The 15,549-nt window shown below is 42.5% G+C and overlaps 1 protein-coding gene across 1 annotated transcript; it reads left to right on the top strand.

The window, feature by feature from the left end:
• Nucleotides 1-6,093: 6,093 nt before the first annotated feature.
• On the top strand, nt 6,094-10,125 carry cdk9 (cyclin-dependent kinase 9 (CDC2-related kinase)). The gene is made up of 8 exons (XM_035775504.2): nt 6,094-6,236; nt 6,392-6,505; nt 6,880-6,961; nt 7,151-7,241; nt 7,400-7,566; nt 7,832-8,003; nt 8,402-8,550; nt 8,988-10,125. The coding sequence occupies exons 1-8, from the start codon at nt 6,196-6,198 to the stop codon at nt 9,351-9,353; spliced, it is 1,182 nt and encodes a 393-aa protein (XP_035631397.1). The 5' UTR covers nt 6,094-6,195; the 3' UTR covers nt 9,354-10,125.
• The last annotated feature ends 5,424 nt before the right edge of the window (nt 10,126-15,549 follow it).

The following is a 15,549-nucleotide window of genomic DNA, read 5'->3' as shown; positions in this document are numbered from 1 at the left end:
GCTACCACTAGAGTAAAAGCACCACCAGCATTCAAAAGTGACCAAAACATCAGCCAGGAAGCATAGGAACTGAGAAGTGGTCTGTGTGCACCACCTGCAGAACCACTCCTTTATTGGGGGTGTCTTGCTAATTGCCTATAATTTCCACCTGTTGTCTATTCCATTTGCACAACAGCATGTGAAATGTATTGTCAATCAGTGTTGCTTCCTAAGTGGACAGTTTGATTTCACAGAAGTGTGATTGACTTGGAGTTACATTGTGTTGTTTAAGTGTTCCCTTTATTTTTTTGAGCAGTGAGCATACATACACACACACACATACACTTAGGTTGGAGTCAATAAACTTGTTAATCAACCAATCCACAAATATCTTGTTAACAAACTACAGTTTTGGCAAGTAGGTTAGGGCATCTACTTTGTACATGACACAAGTAATTTTTCAGACAGACAAGTTATTTCACTTATAATTCACGGTATCATAATTCCAGTGGGTCAGAAGTTTACAAACACTAAGTTGACTGTGCCTTTAAACAGCTTGGAAAATGTCTGAAAATTATGTCATGGCTTTAGAAGCTTCTGATAGGCTAATTGGTTTTCCATGGCCGAGCAGCCGCACACAAGCCTAAGATCGAGCATCGGCTGGAGTGGTGTAAAGCTCACCGCCATTGGACTCTGGAGCAGTGGAAACGCGTTCTCTGGAGTGATGAATCACGCTTCATCATCTGGCAGTACGACGGACGAATCTGGGTTTGGCGGATGCCAGGAGAACGCTACCTGCCCCAATGCATAGTGCCAACTGTAAAGTCTGTTAGAGGAGGAATAATGATCTGCCACTGTTTTTCATGGTTCGGGTTAGACCCCTTAGTTCCAGTGAAGGGAAATCTTAACGCTGCAGCATACAATGACATTCTAGACGATTCTGTGCTTCCAACTTTGTGGTAACAGTTTGGGGAAGGTCCTTTCCTGTTTCAGCATGACAATTCCCCCGTGCACAAAGCGAGGTCCATACAGAAATGGTTTCTCGATATCAATGTGGAAGAACTTGACTGGCCTGCACAGAGCCCTGACCTCAACCCAATTGAACACCTTTGGGATTAATTGGAATGTTGACTGCAAACCAGGCCTAATTGCCTAATATCAGTGCCTGACAGCACTTATGCTCATGGCTGAATGGAAGCAAGTCCCTACAGTCCCTAGATAGCTATCTAGCTCAGTTGCCTATGGAAAATCATCTTAAGACCGTTAAGAAGTTATTTGAGAAGTTTGTAAGAAAATAATGAATCCTGAAAGAAATGTTTGAGGAATTGCACGAACCACCATACGTTTTTGTATAAGAAGTGTTTTGTGAAACTGGGCCCAGTGGCCATTTCCAAGTAGTAATCCAATAACTTTATTTTCAAGAATCACATTTCTTCTTAACTTTTTTTGCCTAAGGAGAAACGAGGAATAACGTAAGAATATTTCCAAGAATCTTCTTGAAGAATATCAAGTTTGCTTAACTTTCTTCACAAGTCTATAGCTAAGGAAAAAAACGTCAGTTAAGAAAACTCAAGAAGGTTTTGTGAATCTGGGCCCATATCCTTAGCTCTGACCTGGACAAGAGCTATGGATTTGTCTGGAACAGTTACACAATTTACTTTAAAGGGCGGCTAAGGTTTAGGCTTACCTTCTACTTCCACCATGTCGTCATTCCCATCATTAGACCCATGATATGAAACGTGGCCATTTGCTACATCATTTGCTAAGCATTAACAGCACTAGTCCAATAATTCTATGTCTGAACTCTAATTCAAATACATTATAATTGCTCTTTTTTTCTTAACTTTGAGGGTGGTGATGCCTGTTTGAAACAGTACAGAATGTTTATTGTAGGCTTATTGCTTCATAAAAATGTTTTATTTAACTTAGTGTTTTTCATTACAAAAATAACAAATGTGCTTGAAAAGCCAAACAAGCATCCAATTAAATGACATAATAGTAGTCTATACATACATCGACAGTTTGGGGTCACTGATGAGGGATTCCAATCACACTCCACACTGCAACATTACAGCATTACATGTCAATAAATTGAGAGTAAACAGTGACAGTCCCATCAGGCCATTTGAGTTGTTGGAGGTTTGTTTAATAGTCATACTCAAACCAAGCAAGGATCAGACTCCAAACAGCACTTTTTCCAAGTTTGTCTCTTTTACGTAGCCTACTGTGTTCTCTTGTATAAACCGTGACCTATTTGAAAGATCACATTGTGAGATAAATCAGTTAGACAGTTTTGATAGTAGCCTACAATACATGACTGTGCACTGCATTGCAACAAGTAGTCTTGGAAGCACAGGATGTATTCATTACACCAATTCTGTTTCAAAACATTTAGTCTGCTACAAAACGTTTTTACCACAGAAACCAGTTACTCCAAACAGAAAACGTTTTGCAACGAAAATTAGTGTTTCTATTGGACAAATCTAGGTAGGTCTGTCCCCGTTTTGTTTGCTCTGTTTGGTTCTTAAATGGTAAACTGTTTCCGTTGCAAGACACCCATGGAGTGTATTCATTATGTCTTGCAACATAGTAAACAATGGAGTAAACGTTTGCAACAGATTCTGCGTAATGAATACAACCTGGCTACACTACTACACACTAGCTGACTGATTGATCTACAAATAATAATGATTTATTATTTATGATGCAAGGTGATTTGTAGATCGGTCAGTCAGCAGTCGTTTTGATGCCCTCCAACATGGCCATTGACAGTAGCTAATACAGCAAAGATTATGGAAATACTGACAAGATACATGTCTCTACACCCTAACAAAAGAGTACCACAAAATGAGTCATAATACCCATAAAACCTAGTGGTCAAACAGGTATTGCTTTTCCACCATACATTTTTCCTGTCAGGGATTTTAGAAACACAATAAGGGCTCTGTTTCATGTAGGCTTACCGTGGTGTGACATTTTGATAATCATGTAAATCTCTCTAGGACAAGGTGACTTATCAATATATTCGCCTGTATTTACCCCCCAAAAAGGAAACATTAGTTAGCTGCTAATGTAGCTATCATAAAGAACTACAAATGCCATGAAACTGCAGAATCGAGGTAAGAACCTCTGGATTAACTATCTAATGTTAGCTAAATGTAGTAATTAATAGATTGTCTACATTATTTTAAATGTACATTTCTGTGAACTGATTTGTGCAAGTTTTAAATTGACACTACCTGTTAGCAAAGACATCAGCTACCAATGATATGCAGAAGCTTGCTGGGATTTGTAGTTTTGCATGATGTCTACTTTAATGCTAATTAGCATTTTCGAATCTGAGAGTAATAGAGCCAACTATATTGATAAAAGTCACCTCAAAGCGTCACACCAGGGTTCGCCTACACGAAACACTGACCTTATTTGAAGTGTTTCTAAAATCCCCTATGGGTTAAAATGAATGGTGGAAATACAATTGGAACCATTTCTTTGTTTTACCGCTAGGTTTTATGGGTATTATGACACCTCCACTGTGGGGCTCTATAGGAGGAGTTGTCCACAAAGCCAAGACCTGAACCTCAGAGCCTACCTTTTATTGACCCTGTTGACTCATCAGTAAATCAAATCAAATCAAATGTATTTATATAGCCCTTCGTACATCAGCTGATATCTCAAAGTGCTGTACAGAAACCCAGCCTAAAACCCCAAACAGCAAGCATTGCAGGTGTAGAAGCACGGTGGCTAGGAAAAACTCCCTAGAAAGGCCAAAACCTAGGAAGAAACCTAGAGAGGAACCAGGCTATGTGGGGTGGCCAGTCCTTTTGGCTGTGCCGGTTGGAGATTATAACAGAACATGGCCAAGATGTTAAAATGTTCATAAATGACCAGCATGGTCGAATAATAACAAGGCAGAACAGTTGAAACTGGTAGCAGCAGCATGGCCAGGTGGACTGGGGACAGCAAGGAGTCATCATGTCAGGTAGTCCTGGCTACACTACTACACACTAGCTGACTGGGCACTCCTAGGGCTCAGGTCCTCCGAGAGAGAGAGAAAGAAAGAAAGAGAGAATTAGAGAGAGCATATGTGGGGTGGCCCTCCTCTTCTGGCTGTGCCAGGTGGAGATTATAACAGAACATGGCCAAGATGTTCAAATGTTCATAAATGACCAGCATGGTCGAATAATAGTAAGGCAGAACAGTTGAAACTGGAGCAGCAGCATGGCCAGGTGGACTGGGGACAGCAAGGAGTCATCATGTCAGGTAGTCCTGGGGCATGGTCCTAGGGCTCAGGTCCTCAGAGAGAGAAAGAAAGAAGGAGAAAATTAGAGAACGCACACTTATATTCACACAGGACACCGAATGACAGGAGGGGTATCAGATATAACAAACTGACCCTAGCCCCCCACAAACTACTGCAGCATAAATACTGGAGGCTGAGACAGGAGAGGACAGGAGACACTGTGGCCCAATGCCGAGGACACCCCAGACAGGGCCAAACAGGAAGGATATAACCCCACCCACTTTGCCAAAGCACAGCCCCCACACCACTAGAGGGATATCTTCAACCACCAACCTACCGTTCTGAGACAAGGCTGAGTATAGCCCACAAAGATCTCCGACGGCACAGCCCTGTGGGGGGCAACCCAGACAGGATGACCACAACAGTGAATCAACCCACTCAGGTGACGCACCCCTGCAGGGACGGCATGAGAGAGCCCCAGTAAGCCAGTGACTCAGCCCCCGTAATAGGGTTAGAGGCAGAAATCCCAGTGGAAAGAGGGGAACCGGCCAGGCAGAGACAGCAAGGGCGGTTCGTTGCTCCAGAGCCTTTCCGACCCTCCCACTCCTGGGCCAGACTACACTCAATCACATGACCCACTGAAGAGATGAGTCTTCAGTAAAGACTTAAAGGTTGAGACCGAGTTTGCTTCTCTGACATGGGTAGGCAGACCGTTCCATAAAAATTGAGCTCTATAGGAGAAAGCCCTGCCTCCAGCTGTTTGCTTAGACATTCTAGGGACAATTAGGAGGCCTGCGTCTTGTGACCGTAGCGTACGTGTAGGTATGTACGGCAAGGCCAAATCAGAGAGATAGGTAGGAAAGATTTGTTTCTCTTTTGGACCATTCAACAACAGAGTGATACGAACCTTGTTTCAGCAGGATGTTGTATTATGTCATGCCTTATTGGAACGGATTTATGGATAATATCTGTTGGAAAAAAGTTTGGATGTTGCCACACACATAACTACTTGTTAGCAAAATTAAGGAAGTTTCCTTTAAAATTATTCATAAATATTATCCTGCCAACCACTATATGAAGAAGTTTAAGGAAAACATCAACTCAAATGGCTCCTTTTGTAATGACCACCCAGAAACAGTGTTGCATCTTTTTTGCCATTATATGCATGTAAGAAAACTGTGGCAAGACATCAGTAGGTTTATAATTGAACACATTTATGAAGATTTTACACTATTGTGGAGAGATGTACTGTTTGGATTCTTTACATACAATAGAAATAAGCTGAAACATTTTTATGTAATTAATTTCATTATTCTTTTGGCCAAATTTCATATACACAAATGTCAATTTACAAACAGAAAACCACATTTTCGTATCCCACAAAAAGAAATTGAACTGTATTTTAAGACGGTTAAATGCTCTACTAACAAAAAAGCTGTTAGAATTGTAAGTATATGCATGTCCCTTAAGGTCCTTGTGTAATTGTAATGTGATATTGTACCCCCTAGCTCGATTGTCAATTGTTTGTAATCTATGTATGCTTGTGTTCCCTCATGTGCTTTATGTATTGATTTGTTGTTAATAAAATAAAAAGTTGTCCACAAAGCGGTAAACGGGCTGTCGAGCTCTTGTCTATCCTTTCTTTCGGATTGGTTGTCTCATTATAATTTTTAAAATACCCGGGTTGTTAACGTCAACTTCCTGTTTGTATTCAACGGAGAGAGATGCTATACTATTAGAAACTCCTTGGCCTCCATACAAAAACTCCTTTGTGTGCGAAAACTAAAAACGCCACCTGCTGGAGAGAGACAGGTTTTCCGCCGAGTTGGGCCTCTCGCTTCCATTTTGTAAAGTTTGTGAAAGCAGTAAGACTACATTACCCATCTCGCTTCCTCTTTGGTAAAGTTTGTGAAAGCACAACGACTACATTACCCATTTCGCACTGGGCACGCACGGATCCGACGGAACAAATAAGGATGCAGCGAGACAAAACAGGAAACGCCGCCGGGGCTGAAAAGTATGAATATATTCATATCTAATGTCCATTGTGTGATTTAACGTTGTGTAGAACATATATTATCTAAATCTGCTTGATTTGGTGTACTTATATTAGAGTAAAATTATGTAATTCTGGCGAAACCTTTCACTAACGTGACCCTTTACTTTTCTCAGGCCTGACCGGGAGGCCGCCATTATGTCCAAATACTACGACGGAGTCGAATTCCCTTTCTGTGATGAGTTTTCTAAATATGAAAAGCTTGCCAAGATCGGCCAAGGGACCTTTGGGTAACATTTCTAATAGTTATTTAGTGAAAAGGTTGCCGACAACAACATCGCTAACGTTAAGGATAACCTATGTTGTTACGTTCGCTTTAGCCTGATTGCAAGCTAGCTATAGTAGCTTGTTTTCTTGAAAGACAACTAACGTTAATATATCCAGCTAGTTTAGCAATCTAAAATGCACTTGCTGTTTGCTGCATTTGCTGTTTTATCCACACCTGTGTTGATAGTTACGTTAGGTTCTGAGTTCATAACCTGAATATAAACATAACTAAGGTAACTTCACGTTAGCTAGTTTCAGAAGAACACTTAGCATATTTGATTTTCTTGTCATTGGCACACGTTCTATATTTACATCTTACCATACTTTACCTTTCCAGGGAGGTGTTCAAAGCCAAACACAGACAGACTGGGAAAAAGGTAGCACTGAAGAAAGTGTTGATGGAGAATGAGAAAGAAGGGGTAAGAGGGACAACAAAGCCACGTCTCTAACTATCTGACCTGCATGAGATTAATATCAACATTCCAACATTATACACACAGAAGATGCATGCTGTCAGAGACTGTATAATATTTATTGGATAGGCTAGTGGTAAACTATGGCACACTATAAACATACATGGATGCAAATAGTAATCTTCTTTGTCACAGTTTCCAATCACTGCTTTGAGAGAGATCAAGATTCTGCAGCTCTTGAAACATGAGAACGTTGTCAACCTCATAGAGATCTGTCGAACCAAAGGTGAGTGTCAGTCATGCATTCCCAGTAGCAACCTACAGCTTGCATTGGGCCGTCCATATTGTTCGTTGTCAAAAAGCAGTATTGGATTACCAATCCAGACAAGTGTGTGGAGTGGTTGCTTGTGTGTGTAATTACTCAATCTTCTCATCAACACACAGCCACCCAGTTCAACCGCTACAAAGGAAGCATCTACCTGGTGTTTGACTTCTGTGAGCACGACCTGGCAGGGTTGCTAAGCAACGCCAATGTGAAATTCACCCTGGCCGAGATCAAGAAGGTGATGCAGATGCTGCTGAACGGACTCTACTATATCCACAGAAACAAGGTGAGGCTACGGTCCATTTATGACAGACTCCCATCCATAGTCACTGTAACCTAGAATGGGAAAAACTAATGATCATAGACAGCACAGTAGGGTTTGGATCAAAGCCGTAGTTTGAAAAGGGTAAAACGTTTTTAGACTTCATTTGATTCCTATTGTATAATACAACAAACCAGTATCATCATTGCTGGTCTTTTCACCAAATGCACTGCATTTTGAATTCAGCATTTAACATTGTGCCTCTCGGTGGACACCTTCCTCCTCTCAGATCTTACACAGAGACATGAAGGCAGCCAACGTGCTCATCACCCGTGACGGCGTGCTGAAGCTGGCAGACTTTGGGCTGGCGCGAGCCTTCAGCCTGGCCAAAAACAGCCAGGGCAACCGCTACACCAACCGCGTAGTCACACTCTGGTACAGGCCCCCAGAGCTGCTGCTAGGTAAGGAACCCATCTGGAGCATAGTGTAGGGTACATGCCCAAATCCCCTAACCTCTCCTCCAGTACCCCCAGCCAGTCCACTTTTGAGTCGTATTCGAGAACTCACACAGCTGATTTAACTAATGGATGACTTGATAATTAGGTGACCATTTTGAATCAGCTTTGTTACTTCTGGAAAATATCAAGTAAGTGAGGGTAGTCAAGGAGAGGTTTGGGCAAAGGACATTTTTCAAAAGGTGTCATTTCTTTAAAAGCTATATGTAACTCTATAAATAACTTTTTTTTTAATACAATCCCATGCTATTTATACAGTTACAAGACATTGATATGATGAGCTTGCTTGTAGCAATATGTGTAATTGAATGGCATGTAAAATGAGAACTACATTGTTTTGTCAGGCGAGAGAGACTACGGGCCTCCCATTGACCTGTGGGGTGCAGGCTGCATCATGGCAGAGATGTGGACACGCAGTCCCATTATGCAAGGCAACACAGAGCAGCACCAGCTCACACTCATCAGTCAACTGTGTGGCTCTATCACGGCAGAGGTATGCACACAAACCACACTCAAACACACACGGACGCATACCTACACACAACCAGGATCAATTACAGTCAATAACATTCAGCCGTGGGCCGAGTTTTCCTTGAGCTGATGATCGGGGTGGGGGGGAATTGTTATAAATAATTTGTACACTGCAAATTGAGCTCAAGAATCACAAACAGATAGTATTTGACAAAAACAGAATCACTTCCAACCTTTATTTCAATGGGATACGATCACACGTTCCTCTATTTATCCACGGGAATACTTGAACAGATCACCTAAATTAAAATAACTTGATTTCTGACACTGAGCTGATTTCTTTGATTTTACATTCTTATGTCCAAGGAAAATAATAAACACCACAGTGTAACCACCAGTGTAACACAAACAAATTCTCATTCACCATTCAATTCCTAACCTGAACTCTTCCCCCATCAGGTATGGCCGGGCGTGGACAAGAAGTATGAGCTTTACCAGAAGATGGAGCTCCCTAAGGGCCAGAAGAGGAAAGTGAAGGACCGCCTCAAGGCCTATGTCAAGGACCCGTACGCCCTGGACTTGATTGACAAGCTCCTAGTCTTAGACCCGGCGCAGAGGACGGACAGCGACGACGCTCTGAACCACGACTTCTTCTGGTCGGACCCCATGCCCTCGGACCTGAAGAACATGCTCTCCACGCACAACACGTCCATGTTTGAGTACCTGGCCCCACCCCGCCGGAGAGGTCACATGCCCCAGCAGCCAGCCAATCAGAACAGGAACCCGGCCACAACGAGTCAGACTGAGTTTGACCGGGTGTTTTGATTGGACTAAGGAGTTGGAGGAGGGCGAGTGGCAGATGGTGCAAGGCAGAAAGTGGCCAGCCCCAGTTGGCGTAAGACTGATTTTAGGGAACTGTAGCGTTCTTTCCAAGTGGAGGCTATTGTGGGGGCAACATGAGGAAAATGTGGACGTTTCTTCAAGCAGTATTGTTCTCCTGTTCATGTTCTATCACATTAGTCTGTCCTCTGCCTCGGACATTTGATAAAGCGTTGAGATAGTACTGTGTTGTTATTGGGTGGGATTTCAATTCAATAACTAATTTGCTTCTTCTTACGCTTACTTGACCTTGTCTTGTGAAAGGTTTCATAGGGTGTAAAGGATTTGTGAGGAACTAGGCCTACAGCTACGTGACGGCTAGTTGGAGCTGTTGCTCTTTCACAAAACCTGCCCGGTCCTTTCAGAGTCAACAAAGACAGGAAGCAAATTATTGGATTGGTATCCAGCACTCCATGGGCATAGACGTGCGTTCAGTGGGTTGCTCCGAGGATAATTCCTCTAGTGTTGGAACACGTCCAAGAACCACACACACACACAAAGAACCACACACACAAAGGATTGACACAAGCCATCAAGACAGCGATTCTTATCGCTAGAACCAATAGTTTCCTCTTTTCTTTTTTTTTTCACTGTTTTGTTCATTTTAAAACATTTCTTTTTTATATTGTACGATCATGAGTTTTGCCAGGTATCTTTGTGGTGTATGTGATACGTTGTCAGTATAGTTACACTAATAAACCTCACTGATACACTGCCATTTATTGTCCTGGAATTATTGTCCTGTCTGACATCACCCTATGGAGAATGGCAACATGGAATCTTATAGCAGGTTTATAAAGCATATTTCCACTTAGATAAAAAATAATTGAGACAAGCGAGCCATTTGACTATAAAGCCACCCTATATGTGCATTGATAATGGTGGTTAATAGAAAATTTCACCAATGACTTATCGTTCCCAAACAACCATTTGGCACTTATTTCGGTATAGCTAGAGAGTTCGGCCAGGATTCAATCCGATCACCCTTTGTTCTCTATGTACCAGTTAAAGGTCATTTTAGAGTGAGCCGATATGCAGCATTCACCCTGAATGCAGTCCGCTAGCACAGGAACATTGCCAACAAAGCGTGATCGGATTGAATCCTGGCCTTAGGGTTCAGGTAAGCAACAGTTCCAGGCCTCAGAATAGTTGAAGTGAAGCTTTACTATTGCTGTCACCTACTTGCTCAGATTGATGTAGTAGAATCTAATGTGCTTGGGATTTTAAAAAATGACATTGGCAGATTCCCTGTAACAATTTTGTATACCATTACAGTACTACTGTTTACAGTTGTGGAAAAAATGATAACCAATCTTTTTCTGAGAACTGTCCAGGGATGGGCAACTGAATTGTAGGCCTGCAGATCCATTTGGGTCTCAACTTCTTGTTAAGAGTTAAATTAGTAGAATTGATAAGGTGAAATTTGGTTATGCATCATCAGTTCTGTTATGTCAGTCAATTAGCCCATGTCAGCTAAAAGTTTTATATTTAACAAAAATAAACACATGTTAAGTACTGGTTTCATGACAAAATAAAAGATCCCAGAAATATTCCACAAGCACAAAAAGCGTATTTCCTGCAAATGTTGTGCACAAATTTGGTTACATCCCTGTTAGTAATGTTTTTATTCTTAATCCATCCACCTGACAGGTGTGGCATATCAAGAAGATGATTAAACAGCATGATTCACAGGTGCACTTTGTGCTGGGGGCAAAATGCCATTTAAAAATGTGCAGTTTTGTCACACAACACAATGCCACAGATGTCTCAAGTTGAGGGAGTGTGCAATTGTCACAATGACTGCGGGAAAGTCCACCAGACCTGTTGCCAGATAATTTAATGTTAATTTCTCTACCATAAGCAGTCTCCAACTTCTTTTTAGAAAATTTGGCAATACGTCCAACCGGTCTCACAACCGCAGACCACGTGTAACCACGCCTGCCCAGGACCTGTAAATCCGGCTTCTGCACCTGCGGGATCGTCGAGGGGGGGGGGGTACGGATGGCTATTTCTGTCTGTAATAAAGCCCTTTTGTGGGGAAAAACTCATTCTGATTGGCAGGGCCGGTTCTTGCCGCTCTGCCGCCATGGGCGGGACCAAAACTACAGCCCCCATCTAAAAATGTTTTTCCCCAGACAAAGTTATTTCAATTTAGGTTCTGAATGAAAGGTGAAAAGGTATGTTTAAAGTCCTTTTCCAGGACGTTGAAAAGGCATCTTTTCCAAACCTTCAAAAATAGTTTTTTTTTCCAGATGTTGAAATCAGATATGAAAGTTGAAGCCTGTTTGGCCCTGTCTGGGGGTGTCCTCGGATGGGGCCACAGTGTCTCCTGACCCCTCCTGTCTCAGCCTCCAGTATTTATGCTGCAGTAGTTTATGTGTCGGGGGGCCAGGGTCAGTTTGTTATATATGGAGTACTTCTCCTGTCCTATTCGGTGTCCTGTGTGAATCTAAGTGTGCGTTCTCTAAGTCTCTCCTTCTCTCTTTCTTTCTCTCTCTCTGAGGACCTGAGCCCTAGGACCATGCCCCAGGACTAGCTGACATGATGGCTCCTTGCTGTCCCCAGTCCACCTGGCCGTGCTGCTGCTCCAGTTTCAACTGACCTGAGCCCTAGGACCATGCCCCAGGACTAGCTGACATGATGACTCCTTGCTGTCCCCAGTCAACCTGACCATGCTGCTTCTCCAGTTTCAACTGTTCTGCCTTATTATTATACGACCATGCTGGTCATTTATGAACATTTGAACATCTTGGCCATGTTCTGTTATAATCTCCACCCGGCACAGCCAGAAGAGGACTGGCCATCCCACATAGCCTGGTTCCTCTCTAGGTTTCTTCCTAGGTTTTGGCCTTTCTAGGGAGTTTTTCCTAGCCACCGTGCTTCTACACCTGCATTGCTTGCTGTTTGGGGTTTTAGGCTGGGTTTCTGTACAGCACTTTGAGATATCAGCTGATGTACGAAGGGCTATATAAATACATTTGATTTGATTTGATTTGAAAGTTCTGAATGAAAGTTGAAAATATTTTTTTTTTTTTTTTTAAATCAGCCAATTTCTGGTTGTTAAAAAGTCATTTATAGACGTCTATAAAGGCTGGTCCAGACCGGACAAAATCTGAACCAAACATAGACGTTTACGATTGGTTCATATTTGGTCCGGACTATTCGATCAGAAACCTGTATGATGTAAAAGGTGTCAGTCTCATTACATTGTCATACATTTTATCTCCAGCCTGGAGGCTACAGAAAAGGCCACATACTCTTTCTACCTTATCCTATATCTGCTACAAGATTTATGTTAGATCATTTTTTGGACAGAACATTGATGGAGCACTACAGAGATGCATCTCTCCAACAGCACCCTGGAGAGGCACGCTGGGAATGGACAAGCTAAATATTTTGCGCCCCTACCTTTGACAAAGTTGCCACTGCTGATCAAAGGGCGGCATCATCACATTTCAGATTGTTGCATGTTGCATTTATATTTCTGTTCAGTATAGATTGCTAAATTAGAACTAGATTCAATCAGTTCTGCGTTAACCCGCGATAACCGACAACTGCATAGCAGTTTCATTGTTTTTATTTAGGCAATCTCAGAGGTGTATTACTGCATTGGGGGGCTGTCAAATCAGCCAGTCGGATGCACCGACTCTTATTAGTAATAATCCCATGCAACCTGGTTAAAGTTGGAACACTGGAATGTGTGATGGATGTAATATACACCTGTGTTAGGTTGATATGAATCCTTATTTTGTTTAATCCTTTTCAATTTGAGTGTCATTATTTCTATATAGCCTACACTTTCTCGTTCTGAATTTCTTACGTGTAGCTTGGTGACAATGACCAGTGGAGCAGACGCTCACCGATTTCACAGCTCGCAGTCACACCTTTTATACCGTCAAAACACCAGTTATGCTGTTGTCAGCTATCGCCGGTTAGCGCTTGATCGGATTGAATCTAAGCCTTAGTCCAGCTAACTTGTAGTGACCCCCATTGATTTTGTGACCCCCCAAAGGCTAAGGCCCGTTCTGACTGCATTGTGTGGGTATGACTGTAGGTAAGCAGACCTGCGAGCCACTGTGGCCCCTCATTATGAGTTCAGATTTTTTGTGGCCCGCAACCCAATCAAGGTTGTCCATCTCTGCTCTAAACTAAAGAGCTATGAGGTCAGCTTAGAAAATGTTGTCAAAAGGGAACGATAAGATGGTTTGTGCTAATTAGGCTACATCTACACAGGCAGGCCAATTCTGATATTTTTTCCACTAATTGGTCTTTTGACCAATCACATCTGATCTTTTCACATTACAATATTTTCTGAGCTGACCTGATTGGTCTGCCTGTGTAAATGCAGCATTGGTGGTTCATGGCAGAGGAAAGTTGGATACCGCTGGTTAAGTATCTGTGGCTTTTATGGAGCTTTGGCCCTTCTCATTTCATGAGATTACTCTGGACCCTGTGGTCTCTTACGAGAGCACTAGGGTTAGACAGACATTATTTATATTCATTTGGGGGGTGGGGTAGTTGACCTCCCTCTTCAGCTTGACCTGGATAGAGGCTCTGATCATCCAACCGTGTGTGTGTGAGAGTGGAAATTCCTCCCTCAGTACACAGCGTACTCAATAAGCACCATCATACCACTGACCCAGAAAATCTAAGGTGTTTTCTGGATCCGAAACGACTACTTCTAGATCTCAGGAAGGCGGTACTAGTGATGCATTTATCCACCACCCTTTTGACTTCCTATTCCAGCGACCTCAGCATGAATCCATGTATGATCCTGGTCACGGAAACACTGTGACAGTGGAAATTCTGACCGGACCATGAACTCTCACCCTTTTGCACTGTAAAACAACCTACTCAAGAGGCACAGTCTGGAGGTGTATGTCTGTGTGTGTACACACACACACACAACTCTCGTCATCTTATCCCACTGTGCTTAAGCCTGTTAGTGAACTATATGGAGCCACACTCGAGGGGTCTAAGGGATAAATAGCATACACTACATGACCAAAAGTATGTGGACACCTGCTCGTTGAACATCTCATTACAAAGTCACGGGCAGTAATATGGAGTTGGTCCCCCCTTTGCTGCTATAACAGCCTCCACTCTTCTGGGAAGGCTTTCCACTAGATATTAGAATATTACTGCAGAGATTTGTTTCCATACAGCCACAAGGTCAGGCACTGATGTTGGGCGATTAGGCCTGGCTCGCAGTCGGCGTTCCAATTCATCCCAAACGCATTCAATCAGGTTGAGATCAGGACCAGTCAAGTTCTTCCACACTGATCTCGACAAACCATTTCTGTATGGACCTTACTTTGTGCATGGGGGCATTGTCGTGCTGAAACAGGAAAGGTCCTTCCAAAAATTGGAAATTTTGGAAGCACAGAATCGTCTAGAATGTCATTGTATGCTGTAGCATTAAGATTTCCCTTCACTGGAACTAAGGGGGCTAGTCCTAACCATGAAAACAACCCCAGACTGTTATTCATCATCCACCAAACTTTACAGTTGGCACTATGCATTCGGTCAGGTAGAGTTATCCTGGCATCCGCCATACCTACATTTGTGCGTCGGACTGCCAGATGGTGAAGTGTGATTTATCACTCCAGAGAACGCATTTCCAATGCTAATGGCGAAAGTCTAATGGTGCAGAGCTTCACGACGTTATTGCTCCTAGACGTTTCCACTTCACAATGACAGCACTTACAGTTGACCGGAAGTAGCTCGAGCAGGGCAGAAATTTGACGAACTGACTTGTTGGAAAAGTGGCATCCTATGACGGTGCCAGTGTTTGTCTATGGAGATTGCATGACTGTGTGAAATAGCCGAATCCACTAATTTGAAGGGGTGTCCACATACTTTGTATATGTAGTCTATTTTATACACACATAATTCAAATGTGTCTACTTACACTGCACAAAAATATAAACGCAACATGCAACAATTTCAAAGGTTTTATTGAGTTACAGTTCATATAAGGAAATCAGTCAATTTAAATGAATTCATTAGGCCCTAAGCTATGGATCTTACTTGACTGGGAAAAAAAGATATGCATCTGTTGGTCACAGATACCTTAAAAAAAAGGTAGGAGCGTGGATCAGAAAACCACTCAGTATCTGGTGTGACCATTTGACTCATGCAG

This window comes from Oncorhynchus keta, chromosome 9 (assembly GCF_023373465.1).
Source record: "Oncorhynchus keta strain PuntledgeMale-10-30-2019 chromosome 9, Oket_V2, whole genome shotgun sequence".
Taxonomy (NCBI): Eukaryota; Metazoa; Chordata; class Actinopteri; order Salmoniformes; family Salmonidae; genus Oncorhynchus; species Oncorhynchus keta.
Note: the sequence above shows the minus strand (reverse complement) of the source record. Positions and strands in the feature narration are given on the sequence as shown.